The 16,945-nt window shown below is 46.8% G+C and overlaps 1 protein-coding gene across 1 annotated transcript in view; it reads left to right on the forward strand.

Moving 5' to 3' along the window:
* Positions 1-6,826: 6,826 nt before the first annotated feature.
* Positions 6,827-16,945, forward strand: part of LOC118206488 (tetratricopeptide repeat protein 28-like) — a 120,863-nt gene continuing 110,744 nt past the window's right edge. The window contains exons 1-2 of the mRNA XM_035379267.1: positions 6,827-7,491; positions 12,518-12,826. Of these exons, the coding sequence (XP_035235158.1) occupies positions 7,462-7,491; positions 12,518-12,826 (339 nt within the window). The 5' untranslated portion in view covers positions 6,827-7,461. The remainder of the gene's footprint in view (positions 7,492-12,517; positions 12,827-16,945) is intronic.

Raw genomic sequence — 16,945 nt, forward strand, 5'->3', positions numbered from 1 at the left:
AACTGCGAAATTATTAGTACACTTTTTGTTTACATGCCAGAATAAAACCACAGACAAGTCCTAAGACGTGCACGAGGGTCTCGATCTGTTCCTTCTAGAGATTAATATGAGGTGAAAACCGAGTGAAAACGCGCTTTATTCGTTCTGGGTATCTGTTTAGGAACATTAAGAAGTCAGTCGTACAGCATCCTGGCGCGATAACATTTTTTTCATGTATTATACCCAGACGAAATTAAATATTGGCCAGGTCAATCTCCTATGTTAAATCGTGAATGTCTATACATTGATTAATAAATATTACGTGGAGACTCTATGTGCAGAATGTTCGGGGAACGCTAAAGGTACTCCGCTGTTCCATTACCAAAAGAGACGCTTCTATTTTGGCACCTCGCTACCAAAAGCGGGTCGTTCGCGCGCTGCTCAGCCGGGCGCATAGCCCGGCCTCGGAGGATGGAAATGTCACGGAACGGCGCAAACCTGATCGATCCGGCTGAGTCGAGAAGGGAGGGTAGGGGGAGGGCGGAGGGGCAAGGGGAGGACTTGCAGAGGGGGCCCAACCATTATGATGTAAACTTCTTCCTCCTCGTTCCCAGACCCATTTCCAGTTCGAAATCGGTCACGTACAGGAAACAATGTTCGAAAAACCACCCTAAACCAGTTCTCTATAGAAAACCACGAATCCGTCATGCGGGGCATTGTGCAGTTCCAAGTCAGAAAGAAGTTTAGCCTACTTTACATTGGCGACAACAGTGTCTCCCCCCCCCGTACACCGCTGCGCTTTTCTAGCCTAAACACGCGCGTTTAGACCTCTTCAGAGACTGAAAGCTTGATTAAAATGTGAATACAAGATATGTCGTGAGCTAATGTGAAGGGGACAAGTACAAGTGTTATCTTTCAACGTAGGAACAAACTTTAAATGAGCCTACGTCACTTTAAAAAGATGAAGCATTGGTTTATTGTAAATATTCCCGACGGCATAATGCACGATGAATAACGCGTAAACTAGACAAAAAAAACCATCTTGTTCACAGGAAGAGGTAGATTCATTTTTTTTAAAGAAATGTTACATACACAATTTAATAAAACAAATGTCTTGGGACAGTGACACAATTATGTTTTGGTCCGGTACTCCAGCACATTGGATTTGAAATAAAACTACGAATGTGTGGTTCATGCGCAATCTGGCTGTTTTAATTCGATTTTAATTTACATCCATATCAGGTGATCCCCGTCGGAGTTAATTTTTATAGTTCCCCCTTTTAAGGGGGCGAGAGTAATCAGACAACTTGTGGCTCAGTTATTTCTTGGCCAGCTGTGTGTCTTCGTCTCATTAGTTCACGCACGAGAAAGCTAACAAAAGGTCTGGAGTTTATTCTAGGTGTGGAATTTGCATTTGGAGGCTTTTACTGTTGTCTCTCAACATGACAGCTAAATAAGTGTCAAATGCTAGTAAATCGATCAGCTGACTACCAAAACATTGTGGGTGACAAAATCAAGCTGTTTGATACATTGCTGGGGAGGCAGAATCCGCTGGTCAGCACTGAAATAGCACATGACCCGGTGGACCACAGAAGACCACTCTTGTGGATGACTGAGGAATACTTCACACTTGTGAAGAAAACGTCTTTTCAACTGTCAAGCAGATAAGGAACACTCTACACCTGTATGGATAGATGTGCTTGCAAAAAAAAGTCTATTTAAAAAAACTGTACAGCTCTAGAACAATGTCTTATGGATACACAGGAGGAGTATTAACCTGTACCAAAGTGATGGAAAGAGGAAAGTGTGGAGAAAGAAAGGAACTGCTCATGATCAAAAAGTACAACCCTCTCATTTATGAAACCTGGTGGAGAGGTAGTGTTATGACTCTGGCATGTACGACTGCCACTGGAGCTGGCTCACTTGTCTTCATTGGTGGATTCTTAGCGTACAGAAACATCTTATCTGCACAGATCCAACCAAATTCCTCAAAGCTCATTGGACGGTGCTTCACCATGCAGCAGGTCAATGACCCCAAACATACTGCTAAAGCAAACAATGAGCTTCCCTGGGCCAAAAAGTGGGGTGTTCTCAACTGGCCACGTCAATCACCTGCCCTGAATCTCACCTGTGCATGCATTTCATTTGCTGAAGACTGAAAGCAAATATCCCCCAAAACAAACAGGATCTGAAGGTGGCTGCAGTACAGGCCTGGCAGAGCATCACCAGGGAAGATGCCCATGTCTGGTGATGTTCAAGCAGTCATCGAATGCAAAGCATTTGCAACCAGGTACTAAATATGACACCTTCTTTCAGATTGTTAAATTATGTTAATTTTGTCTAATTGCTTTGGCTTCCCTAAAACGAGTGGACTATATATATAAAAAGTGTTCCCACACTGATTACCCAATATGGATGTAAACACCCTCAAATTAAAGCTGACAGTCTGCACTTTAACCTCATATTTATAACACAGAGCCAAAACAACAAAAAGCATGTCCTTTTTTTAAAACACTTTTGCATTTAACACTGGATTTATCTTCATCTGAAAAATTGACTTTCTCAAACGGTAAAAAGTAACCTCACAGACAAATGGCTACACAGTGATCACACACGGTGTGCAATCTCTTTCATTGATATGAGTCAAATCACTGCCCTAGTAGATCATTTGGGGAGAGTAAAATCTTCAGTCGGGGACAAACAAATAAAATGTGTGACAATTTAAGCCGACAGAGAAGACTCAGGTGGACTGTGGCCCTAAAACCTATTTTTTTTGAGCTGTTTACGCAAACTGTTTCGGAGGACAAATTTACGTCAGTCGAATATGACGGAACGAGAATGTATTGTACTGTTGTGAATGTGCTACATAAATAAACTTTGACTTGACTTGACTACCGATAACACATGAAAGCCGAGCTGTCTCTACTGGTCTGTGAGTCTTGGCCGAGTCATTTTGTGAACAAACACTCTGAGCTTACCTTCCTTGGTGAACCCAAGCACGTGCTGAAATAGTACAGTGGGCAAAAAAGTAGCACCACCGGGCAACAACAAACGTTAGGCCTATTTGTTCGGCTGTAAAAATGAAAAACAAAAAACTAAACGTAAATTATCATGTTTATGAGCTTACAAAACGTCGTTTCTTTAAAAAGAAGAAAAATAGATTATGTTTAAAAAAAAAAAAAATTACAGCGGCCAAATTTTAGTTTTTTCTTTATCGATTCTTGTAGATTAAAACTAGAACACAATCGTAGGCCTAATGGTGGATTGAGCAAAGCGTAAACGCGTTAGTCATTGCGTTAAAATCAGGGCAGTTCGGTGTAGTCTGAACAACACTTAGACGGAGAAAATGCATATTTCGAGGTTAATGGGAGTCATAAACCAGAGATATCTGGCACTGCATTTTAACTAGATTAACAGCAGAGCCCATGAATGACGGCGGAGGATTATTATTTTTTGCTCTGTACGAAACGTTTTACTTCAATTCAAGGAGGGTATTACGGGGTGTATAATTAAATTAAAGAGTCGAAATTGGGCTCGAAATCCAGAAACATTCTGTTCTTCAGGAATAGACCACCAGACCTCTGCCCCTATTACTCCTTTAGCGAAATGAAATGTAACAATATACAAAACACGTGAATTACACTATACTATATGATTGTGATATTACATTTCACAATATAAGTTAGGGGACTTAAACTCCAGTCCAGGCAGAAAGCACGAACTCTGAGTGATGGACAGCAGATGAGCAGATGAACCTAGACTCCCACAGGGAGCACAATTTCCCTCCGTGGTTAAAAACAACGGCTCAGTTCGAAGGAGATGCAAAATAGACGTCTCAGCCACCCCGCTGTTACCAGAGCATGTTGTGACTTAACAAACAGGAAATCTCTCTCTCTCTCTGCCTGGCTGTTCATTCATTTTCCTGATTACAGGTTGAGAAAAAGCAGGATTTAGTGAGTAGTATTCTTTTTGCTGATTCTTGTAAGAAACGTACCGTGTTGTTGACCAGCTATAAAGAAAATCACAGCCCTTGTCTGGCTCGAGGCCACGGGCTGAGATTAGATAAGATAGAATGTACTCTCCATTTCATGAAAATTCATTCTGTTGGGTCAGCAACAACTGGAATAAACATATTCTTCATACAGAAATGAAAATTCAAGATCGTGCACATAAAATTACACATTTATGTGTAAGATGCATAAATCAGGATTTTAACTAATAATTTATAGATTCTCACTTTGGTGTGTTATGCATTATCCTGATTTATCGAAAAAAAAAAAAAAAGATTTTTACGAACCCGTCAAAATTAAATGAAAGTGTGTGCGAAGTTTCAGAAAAAATGTTGGAAATCTGGAAGTGGAATAAATATTCTGGTTTATTTTATTGTTGCTTACAGAAGGATTGCAGAGGGAGATTAAAAAGAACTGAGCAGTTAGAACCAGGAAGGCAAATTTATTCTCCCCTCTGACTGCAGAAAACTTAAATAATTCAAGAGCCGTTTCCACAGAACTGCTTGAGTTGTGAACTCATTTGTCCTGGATATTTTGAAAGCAGTTTTATGTTTTACTTTCATCAGTAAGACTGACAGTAGGCAGGAAAACTCAGACTTTGGTGGGATGTTTTGTGTGGTCCGTGGGGCGACTCCTTGGTGGTTGCGGGTTTGAATCCTGCTGCAGTGGCACCGTCTGTGCTGTTTTTCCCGCCTCCATCTGTAACCCTCTCTGCTTTCCCACTGCCTGAATGAAGCAGAAAATAGAAACGAGGGCAGACTGTCCGCTTTCCTTTCTGAAAAAGAAACTCGGTCAGTACTGTGCTCCTCACCGAGAGTACAGATGTTAGTACGGAGTACAGAGCATTAAAAAATGTTGTAAATGTTGAGTATGTTAGGTCTGTACTAGGCATTGTACGGCTACTGAAACTATTTCTGGTTTTTGGACTCACACGGTGTGTGTTTGTGTGCTTAGAAGCAAAATCCAAAAATTGGTATTATTTGGAAGCTGGGAAGACCGGATTAATTTTGACCGATGTAGCGTCACAATTTTGCGAGTTTGAGTGTGAATGTGTGTAGTACGTTGTAGAACGCTGCCATCTTGTGGTCATTCGGGTAATAGCGACATTCTTACTTTTAAATGCGATTTTTTGCTTCTCCGGCATTTCGGACAATTTGATTTGCTGCCCCCTACAGTATTAGTCTGTTATTGTGGAAAATAACGAGATTTTGTCTGTACAGTGTCTTCACCATCAAAATCAAAGTAAAACAAAACAGTCTTGTTGCAAAATGAAGCTCAGTGTGATATATGCACATACACACATATAAGTACATACATATAACTGTTGATTCAGGAGAGTGCAGAAATGCACATGGTCCAGTCCACTGAAGAACGTGATATCAGCTGATTCTTATCACAGAAACATGATTTAGCCAATTAAATGCAGGCATTGCTAAAAAGCCCTATTGATACCTGAAGTCTGAGTAAAAGAGAACAGGGCTGCAGTGTGTACAGCAGGTGCTGCAGGTGTCAGGGTCGGGATGATACTGCAGGGGGCGATGACATGCGAATCCCAGTCTTAATGAAAACTGCCCTCCTCGCTGCCTCGTCCGCTTCCCTGATTCCCTTGGGTGTGTTTAGACGGAATCATGGACAGGTAGCTAGGTGAGGAAACCTTTTAAAAGAATTTGAATGAAGCCTGTATCATTATAAAAGGCCTAACAAAAGCACTGAGCAACAGCTGATCAAAGTACTGATCATCCCCAGGTAAGCACACCTGTGTGTGACTGCTGATCCGTCCCAGGTGAGCACACCTGTGTGTGACTGCTGATCCGTCCCAGGTGAGCACACCTGTGTGTGACTGCTGATCAGTCCCAGGTGAGCACACCTGTGTGTAACCACTGATCATCCCCAGGTAAGCACACCTGTGTGTGACTGCTGATCAGTCCCAGGTGAGCACACCTGTGTGTAACCACTGATCATCCCCAGGTAAGCACACCTGTGTGTGACTGCTGATCAGTCCCAGGTAAGCACACCTGTGTGTAACTGCTGATCATCCCCAGGTAAGCACACCTGTGTGTGTGACTGCTGATCATCCCCAGGTAAGCACACCTGTGTGTAACTGCTGATCATCCACAGGTAAGCACACCTGTGTGTGACCACTGATCAGTCCCAGGTGAGCACACCTCTTTGTGATTAGCGATAAACTTCAGGTGATTGCTAATCAGCCTCAGGTGAGCATACCTGTAGGTGAGGTTGCTGCTGTCCAAGGTCCTCAAGGTTGTCGGGAGGAACAGAGCTACCAGCAGCTGGAACAGAAGAGTCTTGGGCTTCTGTGTGTTTATCATGTGATGCAATGCCCAGAACTGCACACAGTCTTCCTCAGGCTTTTAAATAATATGAATTTATCCTCTTTTTTAATTTCTACTCAAACTCCTTTTCCCTGCTCCCCTCGCTGTGTTGCTATTGCTTCGTTCATCACGAACTGAACTCAGAGCTCAGGAAATATCCCTGTTTCATGTTTGTATGTGTGTGTAACATTCACATTGTCAGAGAGTGAACATTATAAATCCTTGCTTAGACATTTTAATTAAAAAACAATTGCAGCTTTCACCGGTGAGAAAATACATCGAACATTTGTTAATATTGAAAATATTGACATTGAATGTGTTTTTTCTCTCTCCATATAACATTAGGATTGCGGTCCTTTTGAGATGAAGTTTTCAGGGATGGGCCAACTAAGCTCGGTACCAATGTTACAAAACATACTTATTGCACCTTAAATAAACTAAATTAAAATGAAATAAAGTAAGAAGCACATCAAACAGATGTTTATTTAATTGAATGTAGGCTTACCTAACGGTTAAATTCAGTAAGCTTTTAATGTATTTTATTAATTGAGGGGAATTAATCGCAACACTTGGAATTGGCCAAGTGGCCTACTTTATATTCATCGATTTGCTAGCATTTAAAATTACATATAAAGCTTCAAACGTTGATAAAATGTTTTGTCACTTCCGTTAATAAATTCCTTTGCTTTTCTGTTAAATGGGCTAATCCACCAGTTGGCTGAGGACGGTGTGCCTGAATTTTCCCCAGACCGCACGTAGGTAACGCCGCTTCCCTTCTGATGTAAAGCAGATTTAAGCGGCTGCTTCGGTCGTAGACCATTCAGAGCAACTTCCACCGGAGAGAAAACCCGCTGTAGCAACACGGGGAGAAAAACCGAGAGGGGGAAAAAAGACAAGATCTGACAACATGGCGCACTTTTTCTGGGAAAAGTTTGCCTAGAAATCTTATCCAACGGTTTTCTCTGAAGTAAAACTTGAGAGGTTTGGTTTGCCAGCTTTTGCACGCAGCGGGAGATCATAAGAGCGAGCTGAAAAGTTTTCGGGAAGGACACCGAGCTCGTCTTTTTTTTAAATCTGTGTGGAGAGTATCATGGGATGAAAGCCCGTTGGCGTGACTGGACATCAAAGCACAAGGAAACAGAATGGAAAAGCAAGGCAGGAGGAGAGAAAAGGTAAACGGGTCGCGAGCGACCGCTGACTGCGCCTGAGTTAACGTGACTTAATAGGAGTCTGAAGGAGAAACTGCAGAAGCTGTTTGCTAATTGTTCGCAAGTGTGTCCTGTCTGTGCATTCGTCATACCGCGGAGCCTCTCGTAGAAACGTCACAAAAAATTCAAATCGATTTCCCAGTCCCGCATATTTGTATAGAAGCTCGGTATACTATATTGCTGTCAGTGGGGAAATTTATGCCACCTCTTTGTGTTGTGTTGTTTGTTTTGCAAACTGCGGCTTTGTTGCTAAGTTAGCAACGCCGTTGTCAGTTAGATTAAGGGTTGCCGAGCGAGCGCTTTGCAGTATTTCATTAGTCTACTATTGTTGTTTCTGCACGGAAGTAGCCAACTGGCTCTGCTTTCACATCAATCCCGAGTCAAGCTCCAAGAACCTTTCAAACAGCCGCACGTCCTGACTTTTTTAAAACTATTTTTTGTTGTTATCGCAACGTAGCCTTGTAACTGCAGTTGTTTGTAAGTTTCACTGCAACGTATTAAAATAGCACAACGTAGCTATTTCAGAGGAAAGGGGTGGGAGCATTTTTGTACTTAAAACAGGCAGCGGGCCAAACACATTTTGCTTTATTTTGAAAACGCGGTTATGCCGCACAAATGTTTGTAGGCGTAACGCCCGTTAAACTATTACAACTGTTGGCTAAAGCAAGGATTACGGAGTGTCCCTTTTGTGCACAAGCTTTCCAGCGTAGCTAGCTAAATCAAATTTCACGCCTCCCGAATGTCGCTTGGCCTATAATCTGTTTGTCAACTCTGAGGAAGAGGAATTGCAAAACAAACAAATAGTTCTCATTCTGAATGTTGTTTCATTGACTGTTAGGAAGTTTGAGTGAGCGCTTTTCTAGAGACAGAGGTCAGTAATCCAGTTATTTAAAATCGGGAGTTTATAATTGGAGTTGTGTTGGAGTGTCCCACCACTGTTAAATTAATATAGCCTAAGTGCAATTTAACTTCCGGGACTAATTTAGATTTTTCTCCGGTTTTGGATGCCCGGGGAAAGAGACGGTCGAGGCGAGACGCCGTCTCTTCTTGTGCTGGTGCAGGCCCCTCTGCTCTCGCCATCCGTCCGGTCCTGAGTTTAAATCCCCTGACCCCTGCGACGCGATAAGCTTCTGCAGCGCGCCCTCAGCAGACAGGCCAACTTCCCTAAATTAATTTCTTACAGGGACCTTTGAGGGGCACATCGTTGCCCCCCTACCCCCCTCCCGGAGCCCTGTTGCAGTCCACTCCTACTCTCACCCCTCACACGGTTTAGTGAAGACAACGTACAATCTTTATGGGTAAAAATATACAGCGATGAAACGTGGTCATTTTACTTTTTTTGGAGGTTAAAATAATCACACCATTAGAAAGTATACAGGAACCTAAGCTTCGCACTAGGGGGTCCTGTAACTTCGGGGCTGCTTGTCAGTAGGTGCATAGCAGCTATTTAGGGGCCTCGTTTTAAGAGAGTTGTTATTTTCGACGTATTCCTCTCCGCTGGAATGCAGGCGTTTCGTATGTTTGAGTTGGGCATCGAGAGTGGACGATGCTGGCCATTTTGGGTGGATCTGTGTGATCCGTACCCGGTCGGCTGACATGCAGCTTGGCAAAGTGTTAATCACCTTGGTAGATGCCCTCGACTGACCCCCCCGTGGGACGCTAATGGGCTTGTTTTCTGGAAAAGATGGGAGTAAAACGCGCGTGCTTCTGAAAGGAGACTGCGAGTGCAGGCCGCAGAATTGCGCATGACGTGTTTAGGGAAACCTGCGGCTCGCGCTGCAAACAAGCGCCAGGCACGCATTTGCTTAAACGGCAGCGGTTGGTTCCAGTTAAATGGGCACATATTTGAGCGGATTTTAAAGGCAAAGCTCATTAACATACATTGTTAGTGCGGTTCGTTTTTTTTGTTGCTGCTTGTGCTTGTTAGTCCTTTAACAGAGCTAAATTTAAACTGCAGCATTGCTGTCTGTGACACTGAGTTTTACCCTACTGCTGCCCAAAGAACAAGGTGTTTGTGAGGAGGTGTTGAAGTGTCTGCATCTGTATTTCATTATCATTTCTGCTGTGCAAAGTAAGAAAAAATGTTTTGGTGCAAAGCTTACACCAAAAAAAAAAGTTTAAATTTTAAGTCCTTTTTTCAACAAGAGCATCTGATAAAAAATTCCAGTGAGAGGGAGAGGTATACTCTTCGCTGTGTGTGTGTGAGAGAAGCTGGGATCTTCTAGTACCCCTGAGAGAGGGGGAGCTGGGCAGTTGGAGGGGGGGGGGGGGGGAGATGGATAGAGGGAGGGAGAGAGAGAGAGAGAATGAGCACTTTTTCCCAGAGTCTTTCACCTCGGATTGAGAGAGACAGCACCTTGGCTTCAGCTAGAGACCACCCAAAGCCCTGGCTCTCTCCCTCTCCCCCTCTCTCTGTCTGTCTCTCTCCATCCCCTTCCTCCCTCTCTCTGTCTGTCTCTCTTCATCTTTGTCTCTCTCCTTCCCCTTCCTCCCTCTCTCTCTCGCTCTGTCTGTCTCTCTCCCCATCTTTGTCTCTCTCCTTCCCCTCCCTCCCCCCGTCCCTCCCTCTCTCTGTCTGGCCCAGGGTATCAGTAGCAGTGATAGAAGCTTCCGGAAGCCTGCCGGGGCATCTGGGTTGTGTTTGGCCGCGGGTGTTGACTCCTCTGCTTTGGTAATCGTCTGGATCACAGGCCTGATTGTTTGTGTTTGTCTTTGCTCTGGAGAGAGCCAGTGGGCGGGGCTTACAGAGGGTGAGTGTCAGAGAGCCAGTGGGCGGGGCTTATAGAGGGTGAGCGTCAGAGAGCCAGTGGGCGGGGCTTATAGAGGGTGAGCGTCAGAGAGCCAGTGGGCGGGGCTTACAGAGGGTGAGCGTCAGAGAGCCAGTGGGCGGGGCTTACAGAGGGTGAGGTTATCTGCCCCCTGTTGGTGTAGCCGTGTCACTGCTGGTGCTGCCCACTGTTTTAATTTCCCCAGGAATGCGATTCGGCCCTCTGTCCTCTGTGTGTGGAGGACGGGAGGGGGGGGTTCTTCTCTTCCAGAGAGACTGCTGCCAGCCCCACCCCCTTTCTGCCCCTGGGGCTGTGTGTGTGTGTGTGTGTTTGTGTTTGCCCGCATATTTGTGTAAGTTACTGTGGATAAGGACGTCTGCTAAATGCCTGTAACGTGTGTGTAGTGACAGAATCAGGCCTGCGTTGGTACCTCAGAGAGACTGCCCCCCCCATCCCACGCTGACCTCCCCCATCCCACACTGCCCCCCTATCCCACGCTGACCCCCCCCTTCCCACGCTGACCCCCCCATCCCACGCAGTAGGGTGAGCCAGAGAGCCCGGAGCAGCAGTCAGAGGTAGCACGCTGTTTGAATTACTGTCCCAGCCAGCCCAGCTGTTTGAAGTGTGTGGGGCAGCTCTGTGTACTGACAGCAGTAAGTACCAATTAGCAAGGGAGGAGTTACTGTGGGCGGGGCCTAAGGGAAACCACGGTTACAAACACAAGGACTGTGGGCGGGGCCTAAGGGAAACCACGGTTACAAACACTAGGACTGTTTTGGCGGCTGTGTAGCGACCTGCTGCAAGGCACACACACACACCTGCTGCAGGGCACACGCACGTGCACACACACACACACACACCTGCTGCAAGGCACACATGCACGCACACATTTGGGATGTGTTTGATCACGTAATTTTGTCTCCCCTGCAACTGTGTGTTCGCTGAAAACTAGTCTACGGAAATGCACTCGATTGTTGAATTTTCAATAATTTGCATAACATTCATGTAAAATTTGGATGAGAACTACTATCTTGTTTGTGTCTCTTGCACTCTCCTGACTTTCCCTCACTTTCTCCCTCTCTTCACCTCTCATTCCCTCTTCTCCTCACTCCTTCCCTCTCTCCCTCTCTCGTTCTCTCTGGAAGTAATTACCCTGCCACTGCACTGTGCTAGGGAGGGTGTGGTGAGGTTGAGGGATTGAGAAGAAGATGGGAGCTGCCTCCTCTCTTTTCTTTTCTCTCCCTCCCCCCACTGTCTCTCACTCTCCGTTTCTCTCCCTTCCTCTCTCTCCCCTTTGACACTCTTCTCTCTCTGGTTCTGTTGGTGGTCCAGTTCTGAAGTGCTCCCCTAATGCGTCCCAGTGGAGCAGGCCTGAACGCCCCCCTTTCAGTCCCTCTACGCTGGCCCTGCGGTCAGGGGCGGGAGGTGCCCTGCCGAGCAGTCTTCCCGTGTGCGTGCGCTGGCTGGGCCAGGTTGGCCTGATGCGTGTTGCGTGTGCAGGTTGGCCTGATGCGGGTTGCGTGTGCAGGTTGGCCGGATGCGTGTGCAGGTTGGCCTGATGCGTGTTGCGTGTGCAGGTTGGCCTGATACGTGTTGCATGTGCAGGCTGGCCTGATGCGTGTGCAGGTTGGCCTGATACGTGTTGCATGTGCAGGCTGGCCTGATGCGTGTGCAGGTTGGCCGGATGCGGGTTGCGTGTGCAGGTTGGCCGGATGCGTGTTGCGTGTTCCTTGGATCCCACACACCCCAGGCCCCGGGGAGCCTTTTCATTTTTATTTTAGTTTCGTGTTTTTTTGTGCGGCGGTTCTGAAGCCCGGGAGGCGCTGCTGTGGGTCCGACCGCATCAAAGGCGGGGCCCGGTTCTGCTCACGGAACCCGAAATCAAAAGCACACCTCCTGCTGCGCGGGGAACTGAGGCCTCTGGGGCTGTGGGCGTCCCAACTCCGCGCAAAGCAGGCCCCTTCTCTCTCTCTCTCTCTCTCTCTCTCTCTCTCTCTCTCTGTCTCCTCCTTTTCACTCACTCTGCTTGTCTCTGTCCCTCTCAGTGCCCCCTCTCTCTCTCTCTCTCTCTTTATTAGTCCCTCCTACTCCACTTCTACACTCCCTCAGCCCTCTCTTCCTCTCCCTCTTCAGGCAGTGTGTGGTTTTGATGTTGACAGAGAGACCGTAATCTCAGACACTCACCCACCCTCTCCTCCTCTCTCCCCCCCCCCTCCCCCCAGTGTTCGGGCCTGGTCCCGCGGGCTCCGGGCATGGCTGCCGGTGTGGAGCCGGGCGTGGCAGCGGGCGGGGCCAGTGGGCGGAGCCTGAGCAAAGCGGACTTCCTGGAGAAGGTTCGGCGGAGCAACGAGGCGTGCCAGCGGGGGGACTTCGCGGCGGCCGTGCGCCTGTACAGCGACGCCCTGCTGGCCGACCCGCAGAACTGCATCCTGTACAGCAACCGCTCGGGCGCCTACCTCAGACTGGGCCAGCACCAGCCTGCGCTGGACGATGCCGTCCGGGCCCGTCTGCTCAACTCCCGGTGGCCCAAGGTAAGGCCCCCGCTCCCCCCCCTCTTCATCCTCCTCTTCCTCATCGTCCTCTTCCTGGGGCTTCAAGCCTCATCAGCAGGCAGTTGGAAGCCGTGCCCTCTGATTTTGGGTCAGATCCGTATAAACTCGCTCTGTTCTGATGAATTGGGGCGACGCTCATAGTTCTCATCTGAGGGCTCACAGTTAATGAAGAGCATTTTAGTTCATTTCACACATCGGCTGAATTCAAACGGAGCTGACCCCTGACCCCTGACCCCTGACCCCTGACCCCTGACCCCTGACTGACTAATGTCGGGTTTGTGTTCCTTCATTCGTACCCCGCGGTGTGTCTGAGACGATCCTGGCTGTGAGGGTGGTCGGGATCCAGCGATTCTGATCATGTGATCAAATGTGTCTAGTGGGACGTGGTGGTGTGTCTACCAGCTCTGTGAAATCACTTTAGATTGCATGTTTATAATTAACCACATACCTACGGTTATAACTCTGATCATGTGAACCAATAACTCTGGTTAGTTGCCGTGTAAAATCCATAACGGATGTAATCAGTGATATTATAATTTTTTTTTTACGATGCGTTGCAGAACCTGTTTTGATCTTCAGTTAATGCTGGTAGTTATTCCAGCCTGCCTCCCCTCTGTGGGCGTACAGGTCTGTGGAAAGGGAAACTCTGACTAATGTGGATCAGACACACCGAAGCGCTTCAGCCAGGGCCATAAATCATCATTCAGCTCCTCCGCATTCCCTCCCCCAGCGCCGGCGTGTTAAAGACCAGAGCGCTGTTCTGGCACTGCCCTCTGGTGTTGAGAAAGGGGTATTACCGTGAAGCGTGTGACACCGGGGGGACGTTCTGATTGGTCCAGCCAAGTGACCGAGTGACTGCTCCTTCCTTTTTCGGACAGCGCTTGGAGCCAGCCAAGTCCTACTTCCTGTGGAGTAGAATGAGATGAAGATATGTGTGTGTCTCTATATATGTATGTGTGTGTAGGTATGCCTGTGTGTGTGTATATGTGTGTATGTCTGTGCTGTGCGTGTCCTTGTGTGTGTGTGTGTCCGTGTGTGTGTGTCTGTGCTGTGTGTGTTGTGCTGTGTGTGTGTCTGTGTGTATGTGTGTATGTTTGTTTGTTCTGTGTGTGTGTGTGTGTCTGTGCTGTGTATGCTGTGTGTGTGTGTGTGTGTCTGTGCTGTGTGTGTGTGTGTGTGAGTGAGTGCAGGTAGCTATGTAGCTCCATTACTGCAGGTCTCTGCATGGGGCAGTGTGTAATTAAAGTCCTCACGCTGGGCATTAAGCAGAGAAGGCCACTTAGTTCTGCTCCGCCCACTCCTCCAGCCAGCAGGGGCTGTAATGAGCTGCTCTGACCCCACTGCTGTCAAAACAACCTGTGAGAGAGAGGAAGAGAAAGAGGGAGGCTGCAGAGGAAGTAACTGACTTATGGTTTATTAGCAGGGTGTGTCCCTGGAGGTTTTACGCACGTCAGAACATCGACCTGGTCGGCCCCACAGCATTGATATTTCACAGCACTGTGAGCCAGGCCAGGTTGGTACTCTGAGTGAGGATGAGTTTGGCCAAATTCCAAGGATGTGCTTCACAAATCTACTAGCGGTTAGCTACTTCCTTGATGAATCATGATCTTGTGACTCTATTATTTATTTATTTATTTATTAGCGTGTGCATCCTTCAGTGAATCAGGAGCTCCTGCTGGGGCCGCTGAAACAGGCCATGCCGAATTTCCCATGATGCAGCGGGCTGGATGACTACTCGCCAAGGACACCGTGTTTTTATAAAGCGGCAGTCCTGCCGCAGAGAGGCCCCTCCCCTTTTCATAACGCTTTAACGCTAATGACAGGCGAGGCCCAGCCTAATGAGAACCTTGCAGGGTTACTGTGTGGTCTTGGATCCCGCTACTGTGAGTCCTTAAAACACCTTGGAGTTGGACAGCTTTTTTTTTTGGGGGGGAGGGTGGGGTGGAGTGGGGGTTGGGCAGGCAGAGAGGTTCCTGGTCGTCCCGTTTGCATGGGGGAAAGTATTTGGGAGTTTTTGGAGCAGGGGAACGTTGTGGACGTACGGTTCTGGTGCCTGGATCGTGATTATTGTGCCCCAGCGTGAGGCAGCCACTGTCTGTATCCCAGAAGTAAAACTGGGGGGGGGGGGGGGGGGGGGGGGGAACTTTCATAACTGGCCGACTGTTTTTTGCGTAACTTCTGGGAGGCTCCTGTAATATGCTGCTTCCAGCTCAATTGTGCCACCTGCTGGACTGTCTGTATCATTACAGAGCATTTTCTCTGCACAAGGTGCAACTTGTTCCACAGTATTATCTGAATACTGATAAATATAAGGTGTGTGCATTAGATATATCTGCATTTAATATCTGTTGTAATTTTAACAGAATAAGTGTTGAGTGGGTGAAATTCAGAATGCACTCAGCACTGCTGTGTCCATGTATGTGTGAGCAGTCATTCAGGAACTTAATTGTCTCTAAACTGGCCGTTTGCATTTAAATACAGCGTCTCCGTTTGTATTAGTGTGCTTTTATTTTCCACATCTGTGTTAGATTCTCAGGATTTCAAAGAGATCTTTTCTCGCTTCAAGGAACCAGTAACCTCCAGGGCGTAATATTCTTAGTTGTAGAGTTTAGCAGTGTTGGCTAAACAAATAGAATTTGAAGAGGTTTTTTTTTCTTTAGTTGCTGATGGAAACATCTGCTCAGAAGTTAACCACGTAGAAATGTGTTTTTCTGTTACGGTGCTGGCTTTATCCCAACACCAGGGGGCAGCATAGCCACGTTACTGTTCATCCCTCCTGTCACTCATCTTACCCAGGGCCAGTGAGCGACAACATTTCATATGGAAAAACTGGAAAAGGTACCATATAATTATTGAAATAATATCATTACAGTCTATCATTTCTTTAATATTCTGGAAAAAGAGAAACATTATCGCACGTAGCAATTACATCATCATAAGGGCTAAGTGTTGTGAGTCAGAGAAACGCTTGTAGGGTCTGATTTTATAAGCTCTTGCCTGTGTGTGTGCCTGATATATACAGTTACGTATGCTGCTATGAAGACTGTGCATTGCAGTTCAACCTCAAGGCGAAAAACAAAACACTAAAAATATTTTATGTCACAAGCAGTAGTGTGAACAAGAGGAGACCGAATACTATGACAGAATGAGGCCTTTTCAAAAGTTATTTCAGTAAAATGGAATCTGTTTGGCCGGGTCACCCTTGTATTGCCCATCAGCTGAGGTGGAGAGGGAAAGAACATTTTTAGCCAATGAAATCAGTCAGTGAGTGTCACGGGGTCTTTAATGACCACAGTGAGTCAGGACCTCGGGTTTAATGTCCCATCTGAAGAACCGGCATCTCCTACAGCGCAGTGTCCCCATCACCGCACTGGGGCATTCGACCAGAGGGGAAGATAGGCCCACCTATATCGCTTCCTGCAGAAACTTAAGGTTTCCCAGGAGGTCTCCTATGCAGCAGGGCTGGCTAAATGTTGCCAGGATTGTAGTAACGATGTCGTAATTGCCGCTTGGAACAGTGCAGCAGTTACGGGCAGTTACGATGGCGCGAGAACGTTCTGTGCTCGCTGGAAATTGCGCTCGCATTGACCTCCGAGGCGCACCGTCCCGCCGGCTTAAATGCCAAGCGCATCAATGGGAGATTTGCCTCGCTTCTGTCCAAGTGAAGCGGCAAACGGTCTATTGAGCTCCGGCAAAAACGCACGCGCGGAGCTCCCTGTGATCACAGATCCGTGTAAGTGCTCAAAAAATGCGGCGTTCAAGTGAATAATTTCCAGCGTAATCCTCGGCGCTTTGATTCCGGAGTGCACAATGAAAGGCTTTGAGAGCGCGAGGCTTTGCGTTCGGGTGGCGCATTAGCGTGAAATGCGACTCGCACTTCGCAGGAAATCATGGAGCACTTTGATAAACAGACGCACACAAATGAACTGCCGTTTCAAAAGGGATAATCTTGTGTCCATTTTTTTGTGTGGCAAATTTAGCGAAGAAAACAACATAAGAGGGGGCTGTTTACTGGAAATCGATGGGCTGAAACGCGTGGTATCTGTCAAAAACCAATTAAATTAATGAAAAGAAAGATAAGGAAATAAATAAACAACG

Source organism: Anguilla anguilla, chromosome 10, assembly GCF_013347855.1.
Source record: "Anguilla anguilla isolate fAngAng1 chromosome 10, fAngAng1.pri, whole genome shotgun sequence".
NCBI classification, from domain to species: Eukaryota; Metazoa; Chordata; class Actinopteri; order Anguilliformes; family Anguillidae; genus Anguilla; species Anguilla anguilla.